This window comes from Biomphalaria glabrata, chromosome 6 (genome assembly GCF_947242115.1).
Source record: "Biomphalaria glabrata chromosome 6, xgBioGlab47.1, whole genome shotgun sequence".
NCBI lineage: Eukaryota > Metazoa > Mollusca > Gastropoda > Planorbidae > Biomphalaria > Biomphalaria glabrata.
In genome coordinates, this window is record NC_074716.1 from 25,265,071 (window position 1) to 25,279,763 (window position 14,693).

The window sequence follows — 14,693 nt, forward strand, 5'->3', positions numbered from 1 at the left end:
GTGTCATCAAACAAACTTTCACTTTTATTCCAACTAATTTTGTGTTGCTTTCTGACTGTGTTTTTCTTGTTTGGTGGAGGAGCATAGACTTCTGTGTCTTAGGCGCTAATGCAATAGGTTATTTTTTAGTTAATTTATGGTCCACTAGTTAATGTGTTTAGAGCCAGCTTGAACAACCACTCTAGTTTTCCCAATGAAGGTCATGTTTGAGCTGGGTGGGCTCATGGACACCTAAAATCCAAAATTTAAAATCCCAGCCTCCATCAGGATTCAAACCTAATTTGAAAGTTGTTTTTTTACTGCAGTTTAATACAGAGCTATTCCAAAAACACTTGTAACTTCTAAAAATGTTTTTCATTATTAATGAAGTAAAAGTAGATCAATGTCATAATTTGCCTACTTAGTCTTTACACTGCAGTGATGGAATTGTTGCATGATGCCATAATTCTTAGGAGTGATGACTTATGAAAAGATTTTACTTAAGAACATGTGTGTTCAAAACTGTTCGAACAAGAGATACAAATACTGTATTGTCAACATTGTATTAAGTTAAAACAAGACCTTTGTCTATCTGTGCTTATGATTTTATTTACAGTTAAATACACATTAAATTAGAATTTTTGTATAGTGTGATAAAGAGCACATAATATTAGAGACAGATTTCAGAACTTAGAATCTGTAGCCACTTAAATGTAGACAAATTGTGAACATGGCTCATGAGATTTCATTCATATTAGGGAAATGTTGCATTAACTTCTAAGTGTCTTCTATTATATTTCAAATTGGTTGATACAAATATAGAGTTGAAAAATTAGACATAATGCTATACAAATGTACATTTAGACACTGGCAGAGGCATCTGAGGAAAATTAGAATCCAAAAAGTACCAAGATAGGCTTCTTTATAAAATATTTGCACAAAAATTATTTTTTTGGTAATTAGCAACAAACATTTAAAAGTTAAACAGATATTCTACTTAGTAATAAACTAAAAACACACACACATAGATGCCTTCTGAAAGTATTCATGAGAGGAATGTTATTATGCCCAAAGAAATACAGAGAAAGATGAACTATTTTGTGTTTGAATACAGCCTCTAGCCAGTATGTCTTATTTCAACATTCTTACCAATCTAAGTTCATCACTTTGTACATTAGTGTGAACAGTTCTCACTTAACTAAAATAAAAATAAAATACTTTATATAGATATAAATGGTTTTTTTTCTTTTTCAATGATTATTTAAAATTTAATTTTTTAACATACAAATATGACCAAAAAAATTTGTGCAAATAGTCAATAATGTGAGTTTTAAAAAATGTGTACTTATACAAGAAATATTAAAATAACAATTTGACTTTATATTGTAAGGTCTATTATAAATATTTGTAAGTTTTCATATTTAAATTAATAGACAGATTGACTGTACATTATAAATCAGGCTACAAATTATATAATAAAATAAAACGAAATAAATATCTTAAATTTTCCTATAAATCCAAAATTTTCATTTGCTAATAATTATACTTAAGACAAAACATACATACAAGTAAATATGTAATCAGTTGTTTTTTTTTGTTTTTTTTTACAGAATTCAAGAGAAAACACACAAAAATAATTTTAAAAAATAAGCATACACATTTTTGTAAAAAAGCTAAACATACAGAGAATAATACTGATTTTATCACAGAGAAGCCCACTTAATATTACAAGATAAAAATTCTAATAACAAAAACATTTTTAAATCCTATTTCTCCAATTTAACATAAATAACAAACTCAGTGAAAACAATTTCTGATAATGTCAAACAAAAATCGGTCAGTTAGTGGAAAATTAGTTTTCATCAACTGAAAATAGTATTGACATTGATAATATTTGTAAAATTTTAGAACCATATAAAGACTCAACTTTAATATTAGAGAATTATTCAGTCTATTTGAAACAACCAGAATGACAGAATTTAATAGGCTTTCAGAAAACAACAAAAAAGCTCAATTTCAAGCTTTTTAAACCTGTGACTAATTTCATCCAACTTAGTCACATATACATTATAAAATTTAGATGAAATGTTTTATAAAAACATTATAAAAAAGATTTATTACATTTTCATGGCCTATTACCAAACACATTGTAAACAAGTTACCTATATAACTTCCTTTCCAATAACTAGAAAAAAAAAACATTGCATATGTCTAATGAAACTTTGGCAATATTTCTTTTTGACAAGAGGAGCCGACTTAAACAAAAATATTTTAAACCATTATTCTAGTGCCTGGTATATAGCGTGATTCACTCCAAATATTGGTCTCACCACAGTTATTCAGTCGCCGCTTACACTGGCGGCAGCGATTGTATTTATCACACTGCTCATGCAGCAACAGACCAGGACTAAGAGAATGTAAGCGTTCATCAAGTTCTCTAGCTTTCTTGGCCTCTCCCAGTTTCTGCCACTCTTTCTCAAGGTGCTTTCTGGACTCTGTGTGAATCACATGCTTGAAGGCTCTTTCATCTCGCAAACTGAATATTAAAATACAAACACAATATAAATATTTATGAGGAAAATGTTGGAGATAGAAATCAATATTTATAGCAGATCAGAAATTACAACATTCCCTATTAAACTATAAAAAAAAAAGTGACACTTACTCATCCCTAGCTCTTGCTAAAACTTCTTCTTCAGTTTTTTGTTCAGTCAACTTTGCAAGAATAGCCTCCCTTTTCTTCTGTTCCACAGCTGCTTTTTGTTCTTGTGATATAACGTATGCTCGCTGACGGCGCTCTGCCAGTTTTTCATTGTTCATGTCATTCTTGCCAAATATTTCATTATCAGGTTCCTTGTCTGGCATAGGCAATGGTTTGTATTTCAGCTTTGAAAGAGTACATTGACAAGTACTTTTATTACAGCAAAAAATCATTGACAATACTAATCAAACATTTTATAATGTAACATTGTTATAAATTCCTGATTTAAAATGTACCTGTGCCTCAAGAGCTTTCTTGTATGTCTCAGTAGAATCAACTTTATTTTTTAAATATTGCTCCCTCTGGGCTGCCAGACTAAAAAGAAGAATAAAATAGCTTTTAAAAAAAGCATCTGAAATAGTTATTCTTAGCTCATTGTATTAGCAGCTTACAAAATTTACAACTTAGTAAATGTGAGTATCTTCATTTTTTATAACAATATATTTAATATGAGAAACGAAAAAGGGAAGTGAGTTCAAATCTTCACAACTTACTCCTCAGCTAACTGAACTTGTTCAAGACGTTCCAAAAATTCTTCATCTGTTTTCTTCTTTTGTTCAGCTTTAGCTTTGCCATCCACCTACAAGCAACACGGACACAAATACAAATATTAATTTTAAAACTTTACTTCTTTACTTTCTTGTTAACAATTTTAAAAAAAAAAGTAATTTTGATTTGTTCTGATTTAAAATTAGATACAATATATAATAATAACACCTGCTTATCCAGTTCTTTCAAGTACTCATCCTGTTTAGGAACTCGACAAGGCGTCAGTGGGCGTCGACTAAATAAGTACGCACGCTGAAAAGAAGACATTGTTGATACATTTCTATGCAGTTAACAGTCATAACCAATGAAACATGGTAATAAATAATTAGAACAAAAAAATTAATTATTTTTTACTTGTGGTTCTGGATCTTTTGCTTTCAGTTTGGCTTGAACAGCTTCAGCAACTCCTAAATTAAATGCTGATATCTTCTGCAGATCAAACCTTCTAGCCCATTGACGTTCCTGTAAATTGAATAATATTATCTCTTTACATATTAATTAATACATAGGCCTGTATAATATTTGAAGTTGCTATGTCAAATAAATATTACCGTTGCTATAAACGTAAACCATTTCTGACTTTGTCTCTCACAATCTCTTAAAAACACTATCTGTACTTTCAGATAAGGATAAGATCTGAAATTTTCTTTATTAAGACTAAGTAAGAGAAAGGATAGCCATTTGGATGCATCATGAGCAGCATCTGCTCTAATAGCTCAGAGATCAAACCTGCATCAGAATTTTCTTATCAATTTAGTCGATGAACTTTCACACTTCTATTTCAACTATCTTTATATGCACTCCAGAATGATTATAAGGAGCTAAGGTACTTTATGTATTTTATGAATAAGAGAAATATTTTTTTTTTTGAGTTTTGTAAGGAGTTGTTCTATTTCTGACTAAACTAAGCTATGGTGCACAATAATTATAGTGTACAGATTCATAGTCCGATGGTTACAGAACCAGAATGGTGTCAGATTACTGAAAATAGATTACCAATGGTTAGATTACTTCAAAGAATATAACTGTAGACTATATGTCAAGAAAAGTCTATTAATGATCTACTTATATATTCTCTTAGACTTTCAAGGGTATCAAATAAGCAGTAGATGAAAAAGAAACATTTATTGATCTAAAAATACAAAACATATATAAGATTTCAGCTTTCACATACTGTACTAAATTACATTCTAAAAATATAAGTCCTACAGTATACATTATTTATATGAATTTACATCAGCACCACATCAGATTACTGAGTGTGTTGAATTATGAAGTGTTGGATTATTAAGAGTTAACTGTACTAATCAATCAATAGCAATAGGGAGACTTTGCCCATTCTTCTCATGCTCCGCACCTGATTCCATACATTTTAAAATTGTTTTATTATTTAATTTATTTACAGTCTTACCTGGTCTTTCAATGTCTCTTCTGCATCTTTCATGGTCTGGTACTGCTGAAGTAACCGTTCTTCCTCTGCTTCTCTTTTTTTTCTCTCTTCTGCAAATGATACAGGCACATTCAATCGAGCTCGTTGATGACAAAGGTAGCAAAGCTCTTGTCCAGCAGATCGATGACCACAAGCAGATCCTGGTGGTGTGGGAATTTTAGCCAATGTTCTTGGCTCATGGAAGTTATCTAAGCTATGTGATCTGTACATTGGAGACAACCTTGGTGGTGTTGGAGGTTTCAATCTGAAAAAGTATTTTGAAAAAGTGCAAATACAAGTCTTACTAATGCTGTTGAATGTGAGATTCAATTATTTTTAAATTATATTCATATTTAATAATTGTCCAGATTTACATCCATTACTTGAATGAATACTTCCACAAAATTTAATCACTCCATGACACATGATGTTGTGCACAGATACTTTTAATACATAACAAAAAATACTTTTTTTTTTCAAAATATATTTATAAATATTCTTTTCCACAATGATAAGCTTCTCAATTCAATGAAAACTGTTGCCTCTAGATTTTAAATTAACTATCAATTTCTACATTCAAAAATGGCATTCTGTTGTTCAAAACTACAGTTGGAGTAAGACAAGGCTGCCTACTTTCACCAACACTCTTCAATAATGTCCTTGAAAGGATAATGAAAGATGCTCTCGATGGCTATGATGGTACTGTTAACATTGGAGGAAGAAGAATCACTAACTTGCACTTCGCAGATGACATTGATGGCCTAGCATGGACAGAAGAAGAACTAGCAGACCTGGTGACAAGACTTCCGTAGCATATGGCATGCAAATAAACGCAAAAAAAAAAAAACAGCTAGATTAGCTTGTTATCGTCAATGAGGATGGATGGTGGTGCTGTTGCAGATGGTCCCATAACATTAGTTTTCTTTGCATATATTCTTACTCATACTCTTTGCAAGCCATAGACAAGCGGGACATTAGTGACTGAAGCTCCTCTTGTGAGTGTGCCACTACCAATACGTCGTCCGCAAAAAGCATATCTCTTATGAGGGTGGTTCTGATTTTAGTTTTGGCCCTCAGTCTAGCAATATTTTGAAGTTTGCCATAAATTGGCAATGCAGATATATGCCTTCGGTGGATTTGTCAAACGCGTGGTGGATTAGCATTGAAAAGAGTATTCCAAAGAAGGTTTGGGCCAGGACACATCCTGTATTATATGTGTGTTTAAATTAATACTAACATGAAATAAAATTATTTAACTTTGGTTTGTATATTCAACTTCCACTTAAAATCACATTGAATATCTGAAGTTGTTATTTTTCAAATGAAGTTAGCTATTTATAAACTATGTTTTAAAATTTAAATGTTAGCCTAAAATAGATATATATAGAACTGTTTTTGAGCTAATAAAAAAATGACATAAATTAAACACTTAAACCTGATTTAATATTGTATTTTTCTAAGTATAATGTTTTTCTTTTTCACATATTTAAAGGCATAATAATTAACTAGAAGGCCTACACTTTGCAACATAAGTAAAATGTTCACAAAAGATTTGTGAAATATTATGTGACATAATATCCTACACACTAAGATTTTAAGATGATGAAAACTATTCATTTCCTTTCATAGCCTTGAAATGTAAAAAAAAACAACAACTGAAGAGGGGTAATGCAATTAACATTTAAAAGCTAATTCATTTACATAATGATGCATGAAAAGCTAAAAAAAACCCAGCAAACTTGGCAAGTATATAATAACAATCACAGAAAATTTAGAATTTGTTTTTATTCAAAGAAAGACTTTTTCTTTAACTTACCCATTGTCATCACCATTAACTGACATTCTCACAGTCCTCGGAGGCATCATAGGTTTTGGACTAGGGTGTGGTGCTGTTAAATCATCAGTAAAGCTAATGCCATTAGCTTTTGCAAGAGGAAGTGCTAGCCTTGAAGAACTTTTACCACCACTGAAATGTCTCATTTCACCTGCAAATATAAGGTTTATGCCAACAAAAAATGTTACTTCTAAATTTTGTTTTTCTAAGACTTTTGCTTCAAAGTATAAATTTTCTTTTTGATGAATTATAAATAATATATCTAAAATAGTTTAATTGTTTGCAATAAATAAAAATAAAAATATTAATTTTAATAATGACTTCAAATTAAAATCTGTATATTACAAAAAAGTTAATGATTTCTGATTCTAAAACAGCTATGTACTAGACATAAAATTGGTATTGGAATGTCTTCTATAAAGTGAAGCTAGCATGAAGCCCTGGGATAACTAATACTTCTGGATGTTTGAAAAGCATATAAAACTAAGGGACAAATGAATAATTTTAAAAACATTAACTAACTGTCAATGTTTAATTATTGATTATTTTTTTTTACAATAAAAGATGTTAGAGTGTTGTTGTTGTCATGACTACCACTTGCATTATTCATGCCATGTTTTCTTAACTTCACTATGTTAATACAACTGCAAGAGAAACAAAAGGTACCAACACAAAAGGGAATTACCTCCTCCTTGTCTCAATTTATGTTTATCTTTAAAAATAATAATAAAAGAGAATATTGATCGAACAACACAATACATTGTACAACAGCTAAATCAATAAATGTTAAAATCAATATTGAAATTCCTTCTTTTATTTGTTCTCATTACAAATATCTTCTTACAAAACCATTCAGTATGTATTGTCTAAATATTTTCCTACAAAACCACTCAGTATGTTCTTGATCAAATATTTTCTTACAGTAAATATGTATTTATTGTAAGGAAGTTATACTAAACATTACAGTTACATATTACAGTTATTGAGGTGCACATTGGTGAACTGGTATCAAGGTAAAAATTTACAACAACCTTAATGTTATTGTTATATTACAGTTATACACAGTTTTTTGAAACATTATTTTTTGAAGCAGTATGTTTTGGTGATGTCATTTTGGCACAGTGGTCATTTTGGCGATGGACGTTTTGGAGCTAAATATTCTAGACATATATTATATTCAGTCTTTCAAAAAATTAATACATATTTTTGGTTTGTATGTGTATTTCTGTTTTAATTATATTTTTATAAGCTAATCTTTTTCATCATTTACATTTATAAGTAATAAGAGGTAAGTTTCCATAATCAACTTTCTCCTCTGTTAGTTTCAGCTTTTCTTTTTCAGTTAGGAGGCAACTGGTCTCCTCGTATAAACTGTTCATATAAAAGATAAGGGGAGATAGGTCTGGTCAGACTTGCACCTGATCTAAATTGTAATGTGATACCAACATGCAGGTCTGGAAGCAGGGTTGGAGTACTATTGTTCTCCACCTGATAAAGTCCAAGGGACGTGAAACTTATACAATGAGGGATTGTGTTCTCAGGTACGAATCTGACATGTTCATATTCACTTTATTTATTTGTTAATATTTTTTAATCAAGAGATTTTTTTTTAAAGGTATTCAGGCCTTTTTTTTTTCATATAAAAAAATTGTTCTATATTTTCCATGAATAAATTTTATTTTTTTTTCCATCATAAGCTCTTTAACACTTAAATCCAGGTCTCAAATATAAAAAAAAAAAGAATGATCCACTTACTTTCTTGAGCTGTTCCTTCTTCCAAGAATGCTTGTGAATGCAACACTTGTTCAGAGCTGTTAACATTGTCATACTCCATTCTCATAATATCAGCTTCAGTTTCAGTAGGAAAGTCAACAGGAATCTCATAGTCTGAGTCCTTGAATGTAACTTCATGTCCTTTTTGATGATACTCCTCTGAATTGACTTGATACTCATTGTATGCATCCAATGAAGTTTGATAAACTTGTTCCTCTTCAGCCACAGGAGACAAATTTCCGATGTAATTTCCAATACCATCATGAGCAGTATTTATTCTGAAAACAATGAAAATTAACATGTATTTTTATTGTATACATCTCTCTAATTCATCATATTAATAGTTTTTTAACATTACTACAAATATCTTAAAAATTTTGAAAAATTCCTTTTAGCAAATATGACCAGACTGTAAAAGCAACTGTAAAACAATAATTACTTGGGTAAGATTACAGTGTTGCTTGTAGCAGGTCGACTTAATACTCTGTCAGACATTACAGAATCCACAGTTCCTGGTCTCTGCAGAAAATAATAAGATTATGGATATTAATAATAAATAACTGGTTTTTTAAATATGTAGCTGAGTAGTTGTTGCAATGAAATAATTTTATTTTTACAATAAGAAATACACATTTTTTTAATAATTACATTCATTAAGGAGTCTACAAGTTTTCCAGTCGAATCTAGTCCATTGATGAACTCCTTATAAAATTTCATTTTCACTCTGCCTTCCCTTATCATTAGTCTGCCTATACCAGCAAATCGAAGCTCAACATTGCGCTTGGAAGCCACTGAACGAGAGACAGACCCGACAATATCTTTGACACATCTTTCAACTGTGTCCCTGTCAAATGGACTCTCAAAAGATATTGATGAGAAATTCAATGGAAGCACAGGCAAGGACCCTAAAAGGAACAAACAAAAATAAATTAGTTTAAATTAAATAAATCATATTACAATTGTTTTGAACAAAGACTTGATCCAAATATTACCTTGAACATAATATTTTTGAAATTGAAGTGAGTGTGTTTGGGCAAATTTCTCTGAGATATTAAAAACAGGTCTTTTGGTTATGACAAATTTGTTATTGCCAACTTCCAATTGTTTCTGAGAAATAGCAAAAATACCAAGTCCAGGTAACTGTACTCCCTGTAAAAAAAAATAGTTTAATTAATTTTCAGATATTTTTTTTTTGAAGAGGAATTTATTTTCAAAATTATATCTTTGTAGTCTTAATAAAGTTTTTGTATAATTTATATGATGTGCATTCATTGTATACAATAAAATTGGGTGTGTGGTGGCTGAATGGTAAAAAAAAAAGAGTACTTAAATTGGCTTCTAAAATATTGAGGGGTCTCTGGTTCAAATCCCCTACAAAAAATTAATTATGAATTTCAGGATTTTAAGGGTCCTTGTGAGTCCACTCAACATTATGTATAATAGGTACTTGACATTAGTTAGGGAAAAGTAAAGGCAGTTGGTTGTTGTGCTGGCAACATGACACCATAATTGACCATGGATCACATCAACTGCCTCATAGATAGCAAGGTCTGAAATCCTTGAATCTTAATCCTAAAATAAATATACATGAACGTAAAACTTTTCTAAAAGAATTTATTAATTAGGCCTACCTTTTGTTGAGACATTTGCTTTTCAATATAGCCAGAAACATTCTCCCATATGCTGGAGACATCTATAAGTAATATATTTGACAGTTATTAGATAAAATAGTATCAAAAATAGTTCTGTATAATCTGTATTGATATAGAATATAGTCAAGTTTATTATAGGCCTATAATATAATATATAATAAAGTGTGATAACAGATAATTAGAATGTAAAAGGATTATGATATAGATAATGTCTGAAAAAATTTCATCTCCAAGATCTACCTGTAAATGTAGATCTATATTGCTTAAATATTAGATGATCATAGATGTTGAATGGAATTGATGTTGTCTTTGTTAAAGTTGAATTTGACTAATTTTTATAATTTCATTGGGTCATTGGTGGAAAAGAGATACGATCTAGATTAGATCTAGTCTATGTAGAAAAAGAACTCTAGTCAGTATACTGTATTATAAATAGTTAAGATAGGCTAGTCATTATTATAAAATTTCTAGCATCTAGCGACTAAGACTAAGACAGTGTCAGTGGCCGAGGTGATCTAGAATTCTTTATCTTTATTATTCTAGAATCGAGATCTAGACCTTCAAGCCTTCATTCAACAAATTTAACAAATACATTTATTCACAATATTCACATTGATCAGATCTATCACATACCCTCTTCGGATAATAAGCCTTTTATAGAAGAATATCTTCCGTTTAGGACATTCGCTAGTATTTCTTGTGTAGCTTCTGTCATTTTATATTGACCACCTTTCAGAGTGAATGATGATATTAATATTATTACCAAAATGCGCCATTACAGATTACAGTCAACGTTGCTAGGAAGCAAATAACAGGAGCTCTTTAAAATGTTTTCGCACTATTAAAAAACTATTCATAAAATGTTAGATATAGCGAGTCTAGAGTTGGCAGAAGGGAAGGGGATTTCTCAGTAAAGCATAGACATATTTTTTTGTTTTTTTTAGAATCAATACCTAAATAGATCTAGCAGTGTTTTTTTGTGACGGTACGCACCTTTTTCAATGTCTGAATCAGACAACCCATTCCATTCTCTAATGGTACTAGGGCAGAGTTTAAGTCATTGATTAACATGCATGACTAGGGATTGACACTTGAAATAACACTATAAATATATAATTTCGAACATGTTATCTTTCTATCAAAGTGACTGCCTCTTAAGTCTTCATTAGAATGATGGCTTTGTTTCTTTGGTCACCTAGCTGTAGTTTTCTAGCCTAGATAGATCTTTGTGAGATTATTTATTTGTGTATCACAAGAATCAACTATTTCTTGTACTGAACTAACATAAAATAAACTAGCCACTCGAACTTGCTATTTGTTTATTGTCGGCCTCCTTGAACGACTATTGTTCACCTCGTAGAGCAATTTTTCATGTAGGCCCTATGCCCTATGTCGAGCCCTATTATGAAGAGATTCTCGTCCACACGTAACGCAGGTAGCCTAAAGGCGGCATTCGCTTTGATGGTAGAGGAACCAGACATTTTTCGTTTGGCACCCTTTAGGTTCAGAGCTAAGGCCAATGGTTTTTCGCAGTCCGTCTATAGCTTTCTTTGCCACCATCTCTCTCCACGTTGTGCGAGTTCTTGGGCTATGTCTTTCCAAATGTCAACATCGATGTCCACTTCTTTGACGTTCCGTTTGACTACATCCACATATCGGAGGTGGTAAAGGCCAGATTCCTTGTGCCCATTGCAAGTTGTCCATAAAAGATAATTTTCGGGAAATGTTCATCCTCCATTTGGCGGTCATGACCAAGTCAACGCAGGCGGCGTTGTCTGAAGATTGTAAAGATGCTTGGAAGAGCCTTTCGAGCGAGTATGTCACTCTTATATATTCTTTCTTGACATGTGATTTTCAGGATCCTTTAGGAAGCAGCGCAAGTAAATTGAATTTTAGTTTTGCTCATGCTTCGCGAAATTGAGCTTCTGATTTTCTCTAACTCTTGGTCTTAGGCCTACTCTAGTAAAGGCTGATGCAGCCTTCCATATGCGTTTTTTTTTTACTCTTCTTCCAGGAACAGGTAATCTTGAATTGTGTAACCCAAGTAACAGAATTCATGTTCATCAGCTAGCTTATTTTCATCAATGAGATTATGTGGTGGTGGTGCAGCAGGTGGCCCCAATGACGTCTCTTTTCTTCGTGCGAATAGTTAGCCTATACTCTTTGCAGGCCAGAAAGAAACGGGAGGTTAGTAACTGTAATTCCTTCTGCGTGTATGTCACCATTGCTGCGTCATCGGTGAAGACCACATCCTGATTTTTGTTATGGCCCTCAGCAGTGGCGTCACAAGGGTCGGTGTCACCCGGTGCGATAAGCTCGGGCTGTCAGCCCCCCCCCCCCCCAAAAAAAAAAAAAAAAAAAAACTATTGTTTATTTTGTTTCTTTATAAAACTGTAAGCTAATTAATAAATTGGTTACACCCAAAAAAATATTGTTTTCGATTTTATTTTAAAATGTCATTGTTTTTGACATTTTATCAAACGTTATTATATAAATTAAAAATGTACAATTATAGAATGGACCTCATTCACCAATAGTAAACAAACAACATTTTGCCAAGGGTTTTCTATATCTTCTATACAAATTACGCAATCCATTAAGGCTGTCACGTGATACGTAATTTTCATTGTTTTATTAATATTATCACGTGGCTAAATGTTGTTTGTTTACGATTGTTGAATGAGGTCCATTGAGAAATCTTGAGATGAACATATTTTTTTACCAAAGATTATTTAAGACTTCGTCAGAAAAAGCCTAGAATACCAACAAAGGACAAAAATTCAGATTTGTAGATTTAAAAAAATAAGTTTCATAGCGTCCATCGTAATCACTCTGGAAGAGTTAAGAGGTTAAGGCATCTTGCAACAATTTTTCCAGATTCAGCGACATGTCTAAAGCAAATCAAGCTGTTGTGTCACAACAGACGGTTAAATTCTTCAACATCGAGAAAAATATGAGATTAGGGTGTATTTTATCCCCATTTTCATTTTTCTTTTTCTGTAGCCATCGACGATTTCATAAAATAGGCTACATTAAACAGGCTGCATTCAGGATCTCATAGCTGAAGCCAAACCGAGTTAGATTTTGCAGACGACATAGCTTTACTTTGAAATACAATTAAATGTATACACAAGATTACGGATACAGACGCCCTCAACGTTATACATATAGGGTGCAGGTTATCCAGTTCCCGATCAACATTGGTCATACTGATCTTGAACAAATAGTAAAGTTAACCTATTTAGGCAGTGTTATCTCAAGCGACGGAGATGCGTATATTGGTGTTGCATGTAGGATTGTAAAGCAGGAGCTGTGTTTCAAAAAGTATGGCCTATCTGAACAAACAAAATAATTAGCATGAAGATTAAAATTCACCTACTCAATAAAATCATTGTCCCAACGACCACCTACGCTTCAAGACGTGGAAGGTTGAAAAGAGGCTGATCAGTGATGGCTAAGAAGGATCCTACGAATAACATACCGAGATAATGTTACCATTAGAGAAATCTTTTAGCGCACACAGACATTCGCCGTCTAAGGGAAGCGGAGACTGAACGTAAATTGACATTTGTGAGACATAGCATACCAAAGTCAGCCTTAACATGAAAGCCTAAAAGTGGAAATAAAAAACATGACTGTCCACTTCTAACCTGGCGTCACACCTTTGTAGAAGTCCTAAATTTCGTGGGCACCTGTTGAGAAGTGGCTGTGAAAGTCGCCTTAGACCTATGTGTTTCTTAACATATTACAGTAAGTTAGATAAGATTTTGGGGTGAGTATCTTAAATTCACTTGGAGTTGTCCGTTGTGAAGTCTCGGGCGCCAAGCGTTTTTCTACATTTCTGAGCTTCAAAAACTCTTTCTCCTGGCGAGTACAACGCATAATAAAGTCAAATAGAATGAAATTAAGAAGGGTTGGGACATAGTAATACTGAACTGTGAAATACATTCTTTGCAGTAATTTTTATTTTTAAAAGTAGCTTTTTCGAAAAGTGCATTTTTCCCACTTGGGTGTTACCCCCTGGTGGATGTCATCCGGTGCGATCCAGACACCCCCGCACCCTCCAAGTGAAGCCACTGACCCTCAGTCCTGTAATATTTAATCTGAATTGGAGATAAATGCCTTCAGTAGATTTGTCAAACGCGTGGTGGATGAGCAGTGAATGCTTCAAAGAGAGCTGAAACCAGAACACATTCTTGTTTTACTCCGCTGTTAATTTTTAAGAATTTCGGAGCAGATACCTTTAAACGGTTGATGGAAAGCAGCAATTACTTTTAGCAGCTTTGTTGATGGTCTATTTTATACACAATGTTTGAATAGGCCATCTATGCTGATCTCTAATTGATTTAAATAGTACATGTAAAATGTAACACATATAAATGTTTATTCCGCACTAATACTTTTGCTGTCGGTTTAGATGGTAATTCTTTATCAGGGCATGAAACCTAACAGCTGATGTCAGATGTGCGTACCTTGCAGTTCAGTTGTGTTTTTGTTTATAGTGGCACTCTCGCTTGGAGCGGTAGTCTGTTCTACAGCCCTGTGTGTTTTCTCTTTGGGCGTCTGGGGTAAGCTAGTTATGTAGGCCTATTTATTTTAAAATTACTCCAATTTATAGACAAACACAAACGCCATAACAATAGGGAATTTTTTTTTTTTTATTTGTTCTTTCCAAATCCAGATCTTCGTATCAATAAAACCCCAATTTTTTTTTTC

At 32.3% G+C, this 14,693-nt stretch overlaps 1 protein-coding gene across 1 annotated transcript; it reads right to left on the reverse strand.

Annotated features, from left to right (window-relative positions):
- LOC106050932 (coiled-coil domain-containing protein 81-like) lies at positions 1 to 10,785 on the reverse strand. Its single transcript, XM_013206012.2, has 14 exons — positions 10,611 to 10,785; positions 9,957 to 10,018; positions 9,318 to 9,474; positions 8,974 to 9,230; positions 8,765 to 8,844; positions 8,308 to 8,603; positions 6,535 to 6,703; positions 4,701 to 4,983; positions 3,644 to 3,751; positions 3,458 to 3,541; positions 3,235 to 3,320; positions 2,977 to 3,055; positions 2,645 to 2,865; positions 1 to 2,515 (listed from the first exon to the last, which is right to left on the reverse strand). The coding sequence occupies exons 1-14, from the start codon at positions 10,690 to 10,692 to the stop codon at positions 2,251 to 2,253; spliced, it is 2,229 nt and encodes a 742-aa protein (XP_013061466.2). The 5' UTR covers positions 10,693 to 10,785; the 3' UTR covers positions 1 to 2,250.
- Positions 10,786 to 14,693: the final 3,908 nt, after the last annotated feature.